The sequence below is a fragment of the Pelophylax lessonae genome, assembly GCF_965119305.1.
Source record: "Pelophylax lessonae genome assembly, chromosome: 2".
Classification (NCBI taxonomy): Eukaryota; Metazoa; Chordata; class Amphibia; order Anura; family Ranidae; genus Pelophylax; species Pelophylax lessonae.
The window spans coordinates 380792115-380807834 of NC_138769.1; the positions used below are offsets into that span (position 1 = coordinate 380792115).

Here is a 15720-nt window from a genome sequence, read left to right on the forward strand (position 1 = left end):
AGCAGGGAGCATCGATAGCTTCAAAAAACTATTAGATGGGCACCTTAAAGACCACAACATAAAGGGATATACAATGTACGGTTAAGAGCACACACACACACACACACACATCATAGGTTGAATTGGATGGACTGATGTCTTTTCTCTATCGCTCATTGACAGACGTAGTCTTCTTGATTCTCAAGAGCTGGGTTATGTTGTCTCCGCAGGAGTAGGACTAGGCAGAAAGACAAAACGTTCTGGCTCCACCCTAGGGGCAGTCCCTGAGGGTATATCCTCCCTCTCTCTGCTACAGGGAATCAGTTTTTTTCTGTCTAGTCAGGAGTAAGGACCTAAGTTCCTTGACCCAGGAAAGAGGGCAAAGTGCGTCCAATTCTGGACTTAAGAGCACTCAATTCTTTTGTCAACATAAGAAGATTCAGAATGGAGTCCATTTGCACAGTAGCAGCCTTCCTGCATCCAGGGGATGTCCTAGCGTCCATAGACATCAAGGACGCCTATCTTCACATTCCCATTTTCGCAGGACATCAGCGGTTTCTACGCTTTTCCGTAGAAGAGAACCACTATCAGTTTGTGGCGTTACCTTTTCGGTCTCGCCACGGCTCCGCGGGTCTTCACAAAGGTGTTGGCCCCAATGTTGGCACTTCTGCGCCAAAGAGGCATATCGATCCTTGGTTACCTAGACGATCTTCTGCTTCATGCAGAGTCTCCTCAGACCTTGCTACAAAACATAGAAATTACTATGATTTCTTTACAGGAATTCGGGTGGCTGGTGAACCAGCAAAAGTCATTTCTGGTTCCCACCCAGAGGCTCGAATATCTGGGTCTAATTCTAGACAGTCAGGACAAGAGTTTTTCTTCCGGTAGGGAAACTCCGAAAGATTCAATCAGCAGTCCAGTTGTTACTGTCCAACAGCTGGTCTTCCCTTCGGACTTGCATGAGGGTTCTGGGGTTGATGGTGGCTTCGTTCGAAGCAGTCCCATTTGCCCAGTCCCATACCCGAATTCTTCAGCAAGAGATTCTTCTCAGATGGAATCGGAATCTGGAATCCCTGGACAATCAGATCCGATTGAGCAAACAGACCAGAGAGTCTCTGGTCTGGTGGCTTCGGTCTCCGATGCTCAGCCAGGGAAAGTCATTTCTGCCAATATATTGGACGATAGTGACCACGGATGCCAGTCTATCCGGATGGGGAGGAATTCTCGGTCAGTTATCTGTCCAGGGACTTTGGTCCCCGGAAGAATCCAGGTTACCGATAAATGTATTGGAACTGAGAGCGATCAGACTTTGTCTGATTCACTGGACCGAGCAGCTCCAGGGCAGCCCGGTTCGGATCCAGTCGGACAATGCCACGGCCGTGGCTTATGTCAATCACCAGGGGGGCACCAAGAGTGTCCGAGCGGCCAAAGAAGTGGCTTGCATTCTTCGCTGGGCGGAACGATTTGTTCCAGCAATCTCTGCGGTGTTCATTCCGGGGGTGGAGAATTGGCAGGCAGATTATCTCAGCCGTCAGACCCTGGATCAGGGGGAATGGACCCTCCATCCAGACGTTTTCCACCAGTTGTGCCTACGGTGGGGCACCCCGGATGTGGATCTGTTGGCATCACAATTCAACAGGAAAGTTCAGAGATTCGTGGCTCGCTCCCGCGATCCTCTAGCAGAAACCGCAGACGCACTGATCGCCCCGTGGGGGCAATACCAGCTAATATATGCCTTCCCTCCTCTCGCGTTACTGCCAAGACTTCTTCGCAGGATAGAGGAGGAAGGAATTCCAGTAATCCTGGTAGCTCCGGACTGGCCTCGTCGAGCTTGGTACGCCGACATGGTCAGACTGGTGGCGGACGTCCCGTGGAGACTTCCTCTCAGGGAGGATCTACTGTCTCAGGGACCGATCTTCCATCCTGCTTTACGATCGCTGGCTTTAACGGCCTGGCTATTGAGACCCAGGTGCTGATGGACAAAGGTTTGTCAGCTTCAGTTATTCCTACTCTAGTTGAAGCAAGGAAAGCGACTTCCAGAAAGATTTATCATCGCACATGGAAGTCCTACATTGCAGGGTGTGAACCTTTGCGGTTCCGTCCTCGGTCTTATTCGATTAGTCGAATATTGGCTTTTCTGCAACAAGGGGTTGAGCAGAAACTGGCCTTGAGTACTATCAAGGGTCAGGTCTCAGCATTAGCCATCTTCTTTCAGAAGCCTTTGGCTACTCATTCCTTGGTGCGGAATTTCATCCAGGGGGTGCGACATCTGGCTCCGCCAGTGCACGCGCCGTTACCCCCCTGGGATCTTAATTTAGTGTTGTCGGTTCTTCAGAAACCTCCCTTTGAAGATATTAGGGAGATTCCTCTACCTACGTTGTCCCAGAAGGTGGCCTTCTTGGTGGCTATTACTTCTGCACGCAGGGTGTCCGAACTGGCCGCATTATCTTGTCGTTCCCCATATCTGGTGGTTCATAGAGATAAGGTGGTTCTTCGTCCGAATCCATCCTTCCTACCAAAAGTGGTTTCAGAATTTCATCTGAATGAAGAAATTGTGTTACCTTCCCTGTGTCCTAAGCCCAGTCATCCGCGAGAGTTTGCTTTACACTCCTTGGATGTGGTCCGGGCGATCAGGGTATACTTGAAAACGACAGACTCGTTTCGCAAGACGGATTCACTTTTTGTGATCCCAGATGGACCCAAAAAGGGGTTGCCTGCATCTGCCGCGACCATTTCCAGATGGATCAGACAGACGGTAGTACAGGCTTATTCTATTAAGGGTCGGGAGCCCCCCGTTCCCTGTTAAGGCGCACTCCACTCGGGCACTTAGTGCGTCATGGGCCTTTCGCCATCAGGCGTCAGTGGTCCAGGTGTGCAAGGCGGCTACCTGGTCGTCGGTGCATACCTTTACTAAACATTATAAAGTTGATGTAATGGCATCGTCTGATGCCTCGTTTGGCCGCAAGGTTTTGCAGGCCGCAATTTGAGGAGACCAGTGGTCTACCTCGAGGGTTTTTTCCGTTGGAAAATTTTTCTTTTAGTCTCATTCTTTGTTTATAATGAGCCTTTAAAACTTCTAAAACCAAAGAAAGAGAATATAAAACCAAAGCCCAATATCTCTATCACCCTGCGCTGGTAGGAGGATGTGGACGTGCTAAACTGTATAAATACAGTAAATTAGCAATATCTAGCTGCTGCCTTGATATATACAGATAGATAAAAGGATGTGAATAGCCTCAGTCTAGGACAAGGAAGTACCACATAAGCAGCGCTTAAAATTAAATGCATACATATACAATATGTGCAAATTCAACAATCAGGTGAGAAAGATGCACTAGCAGTCTGTGTAAGAGTCCATCTGACAAATCCAAAGGGATGACCCGTCACCATGAAGTGAAGCAAATATGGATGACAAACTTCCACCACACCTCGTGACCCCTTAGGTAGTCAACACTCACCAAATGCCTGCAAACAATGAGCCTTTATAATGACAGTATAAATCCCGGATCGCTCCACCGGATACTTGACACTAGCAGGTGTTCAGAAGGATCTCATTCGGGAATGGCTCAAAGATGACTGGAATACTCAGAGCGGCATCACATGTGTACATATAAAGGGAAAAACGCTCATAGGGCAGTAATTCTAAAACTCTTTATTGTAACAAACAAGCCCCATCCCCCTCACATTAAACTCACATGTTCAGTACAAAATTAGGCATGTAAACGAGTGGAGATGACCAGAAGCTGTGCGGCCAATAGCTCACCAGTGCCTAAACGTCCCCGGAGATGAATCCTGGATCGGGACACTGCCGCTACTCCACGGACACTCAGACTACCTCGCTCGCCTAACTCCGCTCCGCTCCACTGTATTGCGGACACTCCGTTGCTCTCGTCAGCGTTCGGGAACTTCCGCCTCCACCTCGCCGACAGCACGTAGTAGTTGGGGTGATAGCGTGCTCACGCCCTGACGCGTTTCGTCATTGGCTGACTTCAACTGAGCTCAGTTGAAGTCAGCCAATGACGAAACTCGTCAGGGCGTGAGCACGCTATCACCCCAACTACTACGTGCTGTCGGCGAGGTGGAGGCGGAAGTTCCCGAACGCTGACGAGAGCAACGGAGTGTCCGCAATACAGTGGAGCGGAGCGGAGTTAGGCGAGCGAGGTAGTCTGAGTGTCCGTGGAGTAGCGGCAGTGTCCCGATCCAGGATTCATCTCCGGGGACGTTTAGGCACTGGTGAGCTATTGGCCGCACAGCTTCTGGTCATCTCCACTCGTTTACATGCCTAATTTTGTACTGAACATGTGAGTTTAATGTGAGGGGGATGGGGCTTGTTTCAATAAAGAGTTTTAGAATTACTGCCCTATGAGCGTTTTTCCCTTTATATGTACACATGTGATGCCGCTCTGAGTATTCCAGTCATCTTTGAGCCATTCCCGAATGAGATCCTTCTGAACACCTGCTAGTGTCAAGTATCCGGTGGAGCGATCCGGGATTTATACTGTCATTATAAAGGCTCATTGTTTGCAGGCATTTGGTGAGTGTTGACTACCTAAGGGGTCACGAGGTGTGGTGGAAGTTTGTCATCCATATTTGCTTCACTTCATGGTGACGGGTCATCCCTTTGGATTTGTCAGATGGACTCTTACAGACTGCTAGTGCATCTTTCTCACCTGATTGTTGAATTTGCACATATTGTATATGTATGCATTTAATTTTAAGCGCTGCTTATGTGGTACTTCCTTGTCCTAGACTTTGAGGCTATTCACATCCTTTTATCTTTAAAACTTCTAGTTTGGCACCAGTTGGGCCTTCTAGATTGGATTTGATTTTGTCAATCCCACCCCTCATTTGTGGCACTGCTTCTGGATGTCCCAGCTCTTGAGAATCAAGAAGACTACGTCTGTCAATGAGCGATAGAGAAAAATGGATTTTTGTAAGATCTTACCGTAAAATCCTTTTCTCTTAAGCTCATTGACAGACGTAGTACCCGCCCCTCTATCATTGAGTTGGGTTGGGTTAAATTCTCTGTACTGCTTTAAAACAGAACTGATTCCCTGTAGCAGAGAGAGGGAGGATATACCCTCAGGGACTGCCCCTAGGGTGGAGCCAGAACGTTTTGTCTTTCTGCCTAGTCCTACTCCTGCGGAGACAACATAACCCAGCTCTTGAGAATCAAGAAGACTACGTCTGTCAATGAGCTTAAGAGAAAAAAGGATTTTACGGTAAGATCTTACAAAAATCCATTTTTTTCAACCTCACTAACTATGTAACCCTTTCCAAAAATTGTACCACAACAAAGCACATGGTGCTGGTGCATTGGAAAACTTGACCGTTGGCAGATGCATGGGGTGCCATTAACAATGGCACAGCCACAGATCTGCTAAAGGGCAGCGTGTTTCTCTGCATGACATTCCTGACATGCAGTAATGTGAAGCTACCCTTTAGAGCAGGGGTATTGAATTAAAATTTACAAAGGTCCAGTCAGTAAAATATTCTTCCAGCAGAGGTCCGAATCACATGTTTGTGCAATGACCGCCCTGTATCTTCGCAACCAATCACCTGCTTGTTAACTTGGATAGCCCCCGCTCTCTGTCTATAACTTTCCTGCCTCCAGCTGTTGGCTCTGTGAGACTGGCAGTGGTGATGGCTGTGGGCAGAACGACTCTAAAGGGTGGGACCGCAGGGGTCCGGATGAGACATTAACTGAACTGGATCCGGATCGCTGTCCGCCATTTAGTGATGCCTGCTTTAGAGAAGTTCACCTTCAAGAAAAAAATAATCAATGCACATATGTTTGCAGGTAAAACTGAGGATATGTTTTCCGACAGGAGCCTGGAAAGCATTTCTTCTGTGATCAGGCTTCTGCAGACAAGCTTTGCGGCTGTCTTCCGGTACCTTCATACGGGTTGACTGTTGAAAGCTGCAAGGCTTGTGAGTTCTGAGAGCACTAATCTGTGCTCTCGCAGTTAATTCAAAACTACAAGCTGTCAGCCATGGTGGCTGACTGTAGTTGAAGTTTATTTATTCACAGTAAACTGAAGGATGCAACTGTGTGAGCATAGCCTCGCACGGCTGAACTGTTTGTTTTTTTTTTTCAATCGTGACAGCTGGGTCCGCTGTCACACCAAGAGGGGGAGGGATTGAGGGGACTGCTAGCAGGAAATTGAACAGTTTACATGTTCCACCCTAAATATGGACAGAACTTATACTTGTTCCAAAAGGTTAACTTAGCCTTAAAGGCAGGGTTGTCAAACCTTTTGAGCTTCCTGGGCCACATTGGAAGAAGAGGAATTGTTTTGGGCCACACAAAAAATACACTAAAGCCAGCCATAGATGGTTCGAATCTCTCCCATCAACAGTGTTGAAAGTTGTTGATATCAAACTATTTATGGGCAGGCTAAATGTACCCAAGTTGATTGATGGGTCAACTTGGGTACAGCCAGCTTGCTGAATTTTTCATGCAATTATTGCTAGCGGCTGTTAAAGCAGTAATCCCTGTTCTCGCAGGGAGAACACAATGGCTCAGCGGGAGGGATTCCCCTGTCAACACTGTCTGGTCGTTGCAGGAAAGCATTTCGCCCTGTCTATGGCCGGCCTTATCCTAATGATAGCTGATGAGCAGAAAATGTCAGCAGATCACAAGTTAACGATCGCTGATGTACTTATCTGAGTCATTTTCCATCTTCCATTGTTCAATATTCCTTCATCCGCAACTTTTTTTTCTTTTTTTGGGTTCGGTTTTCTTTTGTAATGTGGAAGCCTTGCTAGAAATAAAAACATAATCTGTAAGGGATTGAATTTCAACTATAATAATATGCCAGGGCTGTCGATAAATGAACGGACAGTTTGTAAAATACTGTGTTTTTTTTTTTTTTTTGTTTTTTACATTTGTCCGTGAATGTCCATTACAGACATGGAGACTGCATGGAATCATGGGTTTTACGAACTGTCCTTGAATTTCATGACGGTTGGTGACCCTAATATGTGCTGTGTGGGTAGATTGTGGGCAGGGTGTTTTGGGGAGAAGGGGGGGGGGCAGTCCAGGCATTCGTTACTGTTGGCGCTATTTGCCTTGCTGCTCATTGTTGGCCTCAATCCCTGGCATCCCTCCATACATGCACCTAGCTTGTCCCCCTCTTAATGCTTTTAATGCCTTTATTCTTGTCCCCCTTTACTGCTGTGCCTTCTATGATTGCACGGTGTCCCTCCAGGCATGCCTACCGGGCTTCGGGTTGGACACCCCTGCTTTACTGTTTGGGAAAATGTATTGCAAACCTGTTTAACTATTAAGATTTATATTTGTTTCTTAGGTTGCTGCATGTGCGCAATGGCAACTGCAAATACCATTTGGGAGAAGAAACTTTTAAGCTAGCTCAGAGTTACATGGATAAACTGGCAAAACATGGACAACATGCAAACAAAGCTGCCCTTTATGGAGAGCTATGTGCTCTGCTCTTTGCTAAAAGTCACTATGATGAGGTAATGTGATTGTTTGCTTGTTTTTAAATGTATTTGATCAGTAAACCTGAAAGACACTTTTTTTTTTTTTTTTTTTTTGTCAGCATGTAGTAGTTCATTGATCCTTCCTGTCAGATTGTATCTGCTTACCTGTACGGGCACCACACAGGCATACTGACAGAACTGCAGGAGATTTGCATGGCACCAGCAATCAGCTGATCGCTGGTGCAATGCTTTTCAGGCTCCTGCTACAAAAAATAATAAATGCACATTGTTTTACCTGCAAAAAACATGAACTTTTTTCCTTGTTAAACTCCTTAGCAATTGCATTATAAATTCAGAAAAATACTTCTGATGCACTCGTACTATTTTTTGACAAAAAACAAGTCTTTATTTTTCTCGTGCCTTCTGAAGTTATAGTTAATAATGTTAACTCAACATTTCATATTCCTGATATGTGTCCATTGTACCATGTTGATTGTATCTTGTTCTCTTATTGCTCCCTTTGTGTGAAATCCCTGTTCCTGCCAGTCCCTCTGCTTTCTTAAACACTTGCCAACTGGGCCAATTCTGACACTTCTCACATACAGTGGGGGAAATAATTATTTTAACCTTTGCGGATTATGTAAGTGTGCCCACTTACAAAAAATGAAGGGTCTATAATTTTTACCATAGGTGTATATTTTAAATGCTAAAGACAGACTATCAACCAAAAATCCAGAGACAACATGATACAAATGGTATAAATTGAGTGCAGTTCAGTGAGTAAAATAAGTAATTGATCCCTTACCAACCAACAATAATTCTGGCTCCCAGAGACTGGCTACAGTATGTGCTCATGTGATACAGATTAGTCCTTTCAATTTAGAAAGGTGCCCTTAATGACAACTCGGTATGTGTATAAAAGACACCTGTCCACAGAATCTTTTCCATTCAAACCACAACATCATGGGCAAGACCAATGTCAAAGGACATCAGGGGCAAGATTGTAGACATGCATGAGGCTGGAATGGGCTACAAGACAATTTGCAAGAAGCTTGGTGAGAAGGAGACAACTGTTGGAACGATTATTTCAGGGTTTGTACGGTCATGAAAAGTCATGGAATTTTAAAATGGCAATTTCCAGGCCTGGAAAAGTTTTGGAAAATAATTTAACCCACAAAGTTTTGGAAAAGTCATGTAAATGTGTTTCACTGTATATTCGAATATGCAGAAAAGAGAGAAAGGAGCCACTCAGTGTAGCAGATGTAAATAGTTTTCTTGACATCCGCGGTTCACGCATGCTCCGAAACCGGGTTTTTTTTTTTTTTTTTTTTTTTTTTTTTTTTAAATCAAATGACATCTCACCAGTGCCCATGAATGCATCCTCATCAGCAGTGTCCAGCAATGCATCCTCATCAGCAGTGTCCATATATGCAGGCCATCAGCAGTGTCCATATATGCAGCCTCACCAGCAGTGTCCATATATGCAGCCTCAATATATGCAGCCCATCAGCAGTGTCCATATATGCAGCCTCACCAGCAGTGTCCATATATGCAGTGTCCATATATGCAGCTCACCAGCAGTGTCCATATATGCAGTGTCCATATATGCAGCCCATCAGCAGTGTCCATATATGCAGCCTCACCAGCAGTGTCCATATATGCAGTGTCCATATATGCAGTGTCCATATATGCAGCCCATCAGCAGTGTCCATATATGCAGCCTCGCAAGCGCAGTGTCCAAATATGCAGCCTCGCAAGCGCCATTGGAACTGTCCGAATATGTTTTAAAAAAGGGCGGGAAGCAGCGCTGAGAGCAGAAGGGGCGGGCCGAGAAGGAAGGACGAGCTGTCATAAGAGCAGAAGGGGGCGGGGCGGGCCTAGCCGAGGAGAAGGGAGAACGAGCCCTTCCGATGACTGCGCTCACTCGTTCTCCCTTCTCCTCGGCCCGGCCCGCCCCCTTCTGCTCTCGGTGATGTTTCCAAGCACTTTTTTTTTTTTTTTTTTTTAATATCGGCGTATAACACGCACTGCTGCTTTTTCCTCCATTTTTAGGAGGAAAAAGTGCGTGTTATACGCCGATAAATACGGTATATAGCGCCAACAGTTTGTGCAGCGCTTTACAATGTGGGAACAATACAGTTATAGTACAATTCAATACAGGAGAAATTAGAGGACCCTGCTCGTTAGAGCTTACAATCTAGTAACATGGATTTTCTTCTTATTTAACATGTATACATAGACATTTCATGAAACATTAGGTCATGAATATTTACTTTAAGTGATGGAATTTTATTGGTAAAAATGTGTACGAACCCTGTTATTTACAAATGGAAGAAATCCAAAATAAGCATCAATCCCCCGAAGTCTGGAGCTCTATCCAAGATTTTGCCTCATGGGGTAAGGATGACCATGAGAAGTGAAGGATTAGTCTAGAACTACACAGGAGGAGCTTGTGAATGATCTCAAGGCAGTTGGGACCACAGTCACCAAATAAACTATTGGTAACACAATACACCAACATGGATTAAAATCCTGCAGTGCCCTCAAGATCTCCCTCCTCAAGAAGGTACATGTTCGTTGGCAAACATCAGATGGGCCTGTACATCTAAATGATAGGTGAGGATTGTAAGAAAGCACTGTGGTCAGATGAGACCAAAATTGAGCTCTTTGGCATTAATTCAACTTGTCGTGTTTGGAGGAAGAAAAATGCTGACTATAACCCTAAGTAACACCATCCCTACAGTCAAGCACAGAGGTGGAAACCTTATGCTTTGGGGCGGTTTCTCTCCCAAAGGTACAGGCCGACTTTGCCGCATTGAGGAGCCAATGGACAGGGCCACTTAATGTAAAATTTTGGCTGAGAACCACTTTCCCTCAGCCAGAACACTGAAGAGGGATCATGGATGGGTCTTGTATCATGACAATGACCCAAAACCTTACCGCCAAGGCAACAAAGGAGTCAAGAAGAAGCATATTAAGGTCATGGAGTGGCATAGCCAGTCTCCAGACCCTAATCCTATAGAAGATTTATTGAGGGCGTTAAAACTTTGTTACCAAGTGACAGCCAAGAAACCTTTAAAGATCTAGAGATCTGTAAAGAAGAGTGGACCAAAATCCTTCCTGAGATGTGGGCAAACCTGCTAACCAACTACAAGAAATGTTTTACCTCCTGTGCTAGACAACAAGGGTTTCTTCAAGTACTAAGTCATGTTTTGCTTGGGGATCAAATACTTATTTTACTCACTGAACTGCATCCTCATTTATAATATTTGTATCGTGTTCGTTTTTTTTTTTTTTTTTTTAATGGATTTTTGGTTATTATGCTGACACTACCATTCAAAATACACCTACGACAAAAATTATAGGGATTATAGATTTCTTTGTAAGTGGGCAAACTTGCAAAATCTGCAAGGGATCAAATGTTTTTTTTTGTCCCCACTGTATATGTAAAAATCTATTCTAGCCAAAAAAAAAAAACTTGGAAACCACCAAGATACATACATACATACATACATACATACATACATACATACATACATACATACATACATACATACAGTTCTACTGCTACAAGGCGGCCCTTGTGCCCAGGATCACGTGTGTATAAATGTGATACCGCACTTCCAAGTAGCAGGCTCAAATCTGCGCAGCCGGCTCGCTCCCGCTCTGATTATGCACAGCAGGAGCGGATCAGCGGGTACCGCAGACCCGATGTCCGATCGTTTGTTAGAGGTAGAATGGCTGTCTATGTAAACCAGGCAGATTACCGTTCTGTCAGTATGGAAGGCATGGATCCTGTGTTTCTGCAAAGCAGGGACATGGATCCATGTCTTCCCTTAGTAAAAGCACCTCCCCCACACTACACAAACACTGGCTAGGCACACAGTTAACCGCTTCCCAGCCAGTGTCCGTACAGTGACAGTGCATATTTCTCTATTGTCCATCGACAGACGCCGCCTCATCTCCAAGAGCTGAGTGGGTTTATGCTCCTCCTATCCGGAGTAGTCTAGGAAGGAAAATTTGAATGCACATGCCCAGGAGGCTGTCCCTTCAGGCATAAACCCCCACTGCACAACCCAGCACATAATTTTGTTTTCTGCCTAGGGAAGGAGTGGATCTGGGTTTCCTGCTGGAACTCAGGTCTTTTTTTTTTTTTTGTTCTTTTCAGAATCATTTTCAGGTGGTAATGGTATTGAGGGTCCCTGCGGGCATATCCTTGCACTTTCTGCTATCCGTTTGGTTTAAAGATTGGTGGTGGATACCGCGATCAGCGTTATTTTTAAAGCTCCAGTACTCCGTTTTTTGCAAATTGCACTATGGAGTCCCAAACTGGGATTTCACCCTCAGACCCACTCTGCGCGACTCCCGGACAGTCGGGATCGCAGTCACTGGCCGCGATTTCAGCTGCCCTGGAAACCCTGGCGACTAAAGCTGATTTAGTCATGAAAAAGTTGATAGCCATATAGGCCACTGCCTTCTCCATCTGTGGAGGGGTCTTCTGATTCAAAGGCTGATGTGGTTGCCCCAGGTGCTCCCCTTCCTGAGGGGTCACTGTGCTCGCCTGTTAGATGGTGAAGAGGACCTGTCGTCTTCAGCTGTGGCGCGGGATCGCGCTTTGGTGGAAGCCCTTATTATTTTAGTGCGGTATACTTTAAAATTGGCAGATGAGCCCATGCCGGCAAGGACGCTGGTGGCTTTTGGCTCCCAGAAGTCTCCAAAAGCTGACAGGGTTTTCCCTTGTCCCGACGCTTTTCAAGATATTGTGAATGACCAATGGCGGCACGTTTACGTGTTAGTGGTGCCAAACGATTTAAACGCCGGTATCCTTTTGCTGAAAAGGTTTCTAAATGTCGGATGGTGCCACCTAAAGTGGACCATCCTGTTTCCAGATTAAGATCCAGATTGTGCCTGTGGAGGGTTCCCCAATTTATAGGGATCCAGTGGACAGGCGAGTGGAATCCCTTTCCCGCAATCTTCACGTGCTGGCGGGTTCCATTTTGAAACCGGTTTTTGTGTCTATGCTAGTCTCAGACTGTGACGGAATGGATTAGGGGTTTGCGGGAGTATTTGGACCCTGAGATTGTTCCTCCTGAAAAGCTGGAACTGTTGGCCCAGGTGATCCACGCTCTGGTGTTCCTGTGTGATGCGTTTTTATAGATGCTGCTCCTCTGATGGCCAGGGTCCCGGCCGTGAGCATTGTTTTAAGAAGCATGGTCTGGCTGAAGAGCTGGTCGACTGACCAAGCTTCTAAAAAAGCCTTAACCTTTCTCCAAGAAAGGGGAGATCAGCTATTTGGCGACTCATTGGATGAGTTCCTCAAGAGCCTGACTGGCGGGAAGAGTACTCCTCCTTCCTCAATCCTCCAAGGACACCCCGTACTAAGCGGGGTCCCTCCTTTTCTGCTCAAACTTTTTTTTTTTTGTGCCTCCAGGGCGCAAGAAAGAAGCAAGCCGTTCAGAACTTTTGGCGGTGCTAAGGAACCCTGGGGCAGGTCCAAGGCCGGTTGGTCCGGTGATGCAGGCAAGTCCTCTTCAGCATGAAGGGGTACCCTCACCCGTCTTAGGGGTGGGGGACGCCTGCGCTTCTTTCAGGAACCCTGGACTTCCTTCATGCAGGATGAATGAATGGGTTCGCAAACTGGTTTGTTCCGGGTACAAGATCGAATTCTGAGTAAAAGGCAAGGGTGACCAGCGCTATGGAGTCTGAGGTAGAACAGTGTGTAACGAATGTGAAGGTGTAAGCAGCCAACAACCAAACCCCAAAGGGTTAAAGATAAAGTGAAATGTGCAACAAGGGTTGAAAACGGCGCTACCTGAAAAGTGATTGATAATATAGTGCAATAATGTGCAAATGCCTTATTAAAGAGAAGTGACACCGGCAAATAATAAATAACGTGAAAAGTAATAATATTTCAGAAAAGTAGAAAACCACACATGTCCTTATCGATAACCACAGCCGATATGGTCTGTTCGTGTGTGGTGAATTTTATCTGTAAAGTAATAATAGTGCCAACAAATGTGCAATTCTTGTAGTGGGTTTATTCAGATAGTGATACAGTGTAAATCAAACAATATATAGTACATAAATCCCTGGTGGTGAAGTGATGGATAAAGGTGACCAAAGTGAATACTGAAGTGCTGTATTCTTTAGAAGTGTAGGTGTTGTAGTACCCCAAGTGACCACTAGGTGAGGTATATACGACCTGTTCACATGAAGTGGTCCCAGGAGGGGTGGCTAGTGGGGTCCTCTCCTTGTCCCGCAAGGCACCAGCTGGTAATCTCACGGAAAGAAAAGAAAGGGGAGCCCCATCAAGTAGTATGCAAGGTTAAACCGATGCAGAAAGCAGTAAAAACTCACGGTGAAGCTGCCTCGGATCAGTGTAGAGAGACGCCGGGAAGCTTCCGCGTTCCACGGCTCCCAAGTCCGAGACCGGAAGTGACGTAATGACGCAATGGACCCGCCCTACGCGTTTCGTCAGAGGACGTCTGCTGGAGCGGCGTCACCATCACGCACTCCCGGAATCTTTATAGTCAGCCGATGTCATAGCAACCAGACGGCTACCCGCGGCCATCTTGGTGCTCCTCAGTAAACTGCCGGACGTGCGCCATCTTGCTCACCCACTCCACAAGATGATCATGCACGGCGTTCAGACATATTAAGCAATTGTTCATACGGCTGCTATGTTTCACATCATGTGCAAAGCAGCTTTCACCGGATGTCTACACGGAACTAGTTTGATTCTTGTGAAGCAAAACGTACGAATTAAAAAAGAAAAAAGGAAAAATATATATAAAAAATATATGTAAAAAAACTTTAAACTTTAATGTAATTCCAAAAATAAAAATAAAAAGGTAAAGGAATAAAAGTTTTTGTAACTCTTGTGTTTCAACCTCCCCGGGAGTGGACACGTGTCCTATGCTCCTTTATTTTGTAAGAGCACCCCCTGGTGTGAATGGATATATTACCTTTTATTACGCATTTTTTTCTGTTTGTCGCGGGGAGGGAGTTTGCCAGGTAAGATAGATAAAATTATATGCAATAGTTATAAAAAATATAAAAAAGCTATAAAAAGCTTATTAAAAGTTTTTTTGTTTAAACCAAAGGAATTTTTTATAAAAGAGAGGAATTATTTAATATTTAATGGTGAGAAGGATGTTGGACGAGAAGGTTCGGATAAGATCACACTATATAAAAATTCAGATAAAGAAATAGTGTTTAAAAGAGTAGGTAAGGACCGAAGGAGTCGCATGGATAAATTGATTAAAAATCTATTTTAAATACTAATAACCTAGTGAGGGATTAGAAGGATTTGGAACGTATAATAATAAAATGAAGAAACATGATGGGTTAAAAATAAGCAGGACGGAATGAATAAAAAACTCATCCATGAGGAGACTTTTAGATACTGGAAGGGATAACAATCCTTCCCATTGTGTGGGAGGAGTCTACATGCTGTACCATATTACCATATGTAAAAACATATTAAGGATTATATTGCTAAAAGGAGAAATTGGATGAGAATAAAAAATATTGCTAAAAGGAGAGATTGGATGAAAATAAAAAATATATAAAATATATAAAATATATATTAAATAACATAAAAGAGGAAACGAAGGGGTTTATCAAAAAAAAGGCCATCTGGAAGGTGCTACAGAAATGGGCCACATGTTTAAAAACATCTAAAAAAGGGGGGTATAGTGGGTTGTGCACTAAAATGAATCATACTGTTATACCCTTGTTGGAACAACTTATTCTAAAAAATCCCAAAAAATCTAAGAAATTCTAAAAGTAGGTATAAGAATTCTTAAAAAATATTATAAAAAATTAGAATACTGGGATAAAGGAAAAAGGTTTCAAACATCTGTGATAAAACAGTTTAAATCAATGTCAGCGTTCAAACCATCAGGACGCAAAGATTTCATTAAAAAGATCCATTTTGTTTCGTTTCTTGAGACCAGTCTTCTCTTGTTGCTGCCTCTCCAGTCTCCTTTTATTTTATCAATACCATAGAACGTAAACCCTGATGGGTCCTGGGAGTGCATTTCCTTGAAATGCCTGGATAGGCTATGCTTCTCGAATCCCTTCTTTATATTCTTCACATGTTCTCTAATTCTTACGTATAGGAGAGGAGGGAGACCACAAGGGCAACATGGCCATTGGAGGAACTACGGATGGCAACAACCGTGGAGGCGCGGAGACCACCAAGGAGGCCCGAGAGAAACGCGGAGACCGCAAGGAGGATATCACATCAATTGGAGAGAGGATGGGAGAAGACCCCAACAGGAGGATCACAGGAAT

At 44.8% G+C, this 15720-nt stretch overlaps 2 protein-coding genes across 2 annotated transcripts in view; both read left to right on the forward strand.

Annotated features, from left to right (window-relative positions):
* Window positions 1-15720, forward strand: part of USP32 (ubiquitin specific peptidase 32) — a 781032-nt gene that overhangs the window by 176734 nt on the left and 588578 nt on the right. The gene's annotated exons all lie outside the window — the stretch shown is intronic.
* APPBP2 (amyloid beta precursor protein binding protein 2) overlaps window positions 1-15720 on the forward strand; it is a 121053-nt gene that overhangs the window by 58452 nt on the left and 46881 nt on the right. Inside the window, exon 5 of the mRNA XM_082247807.1 lies at window positions 7290-7458. Within this exon, the coding sequence (XP_082103933.1) occupies window positions 7290-7458 (169 nt within the window). The remainder of the gene's footprint in view (window positions 1-7289; window positions 7459-15720) is intronic.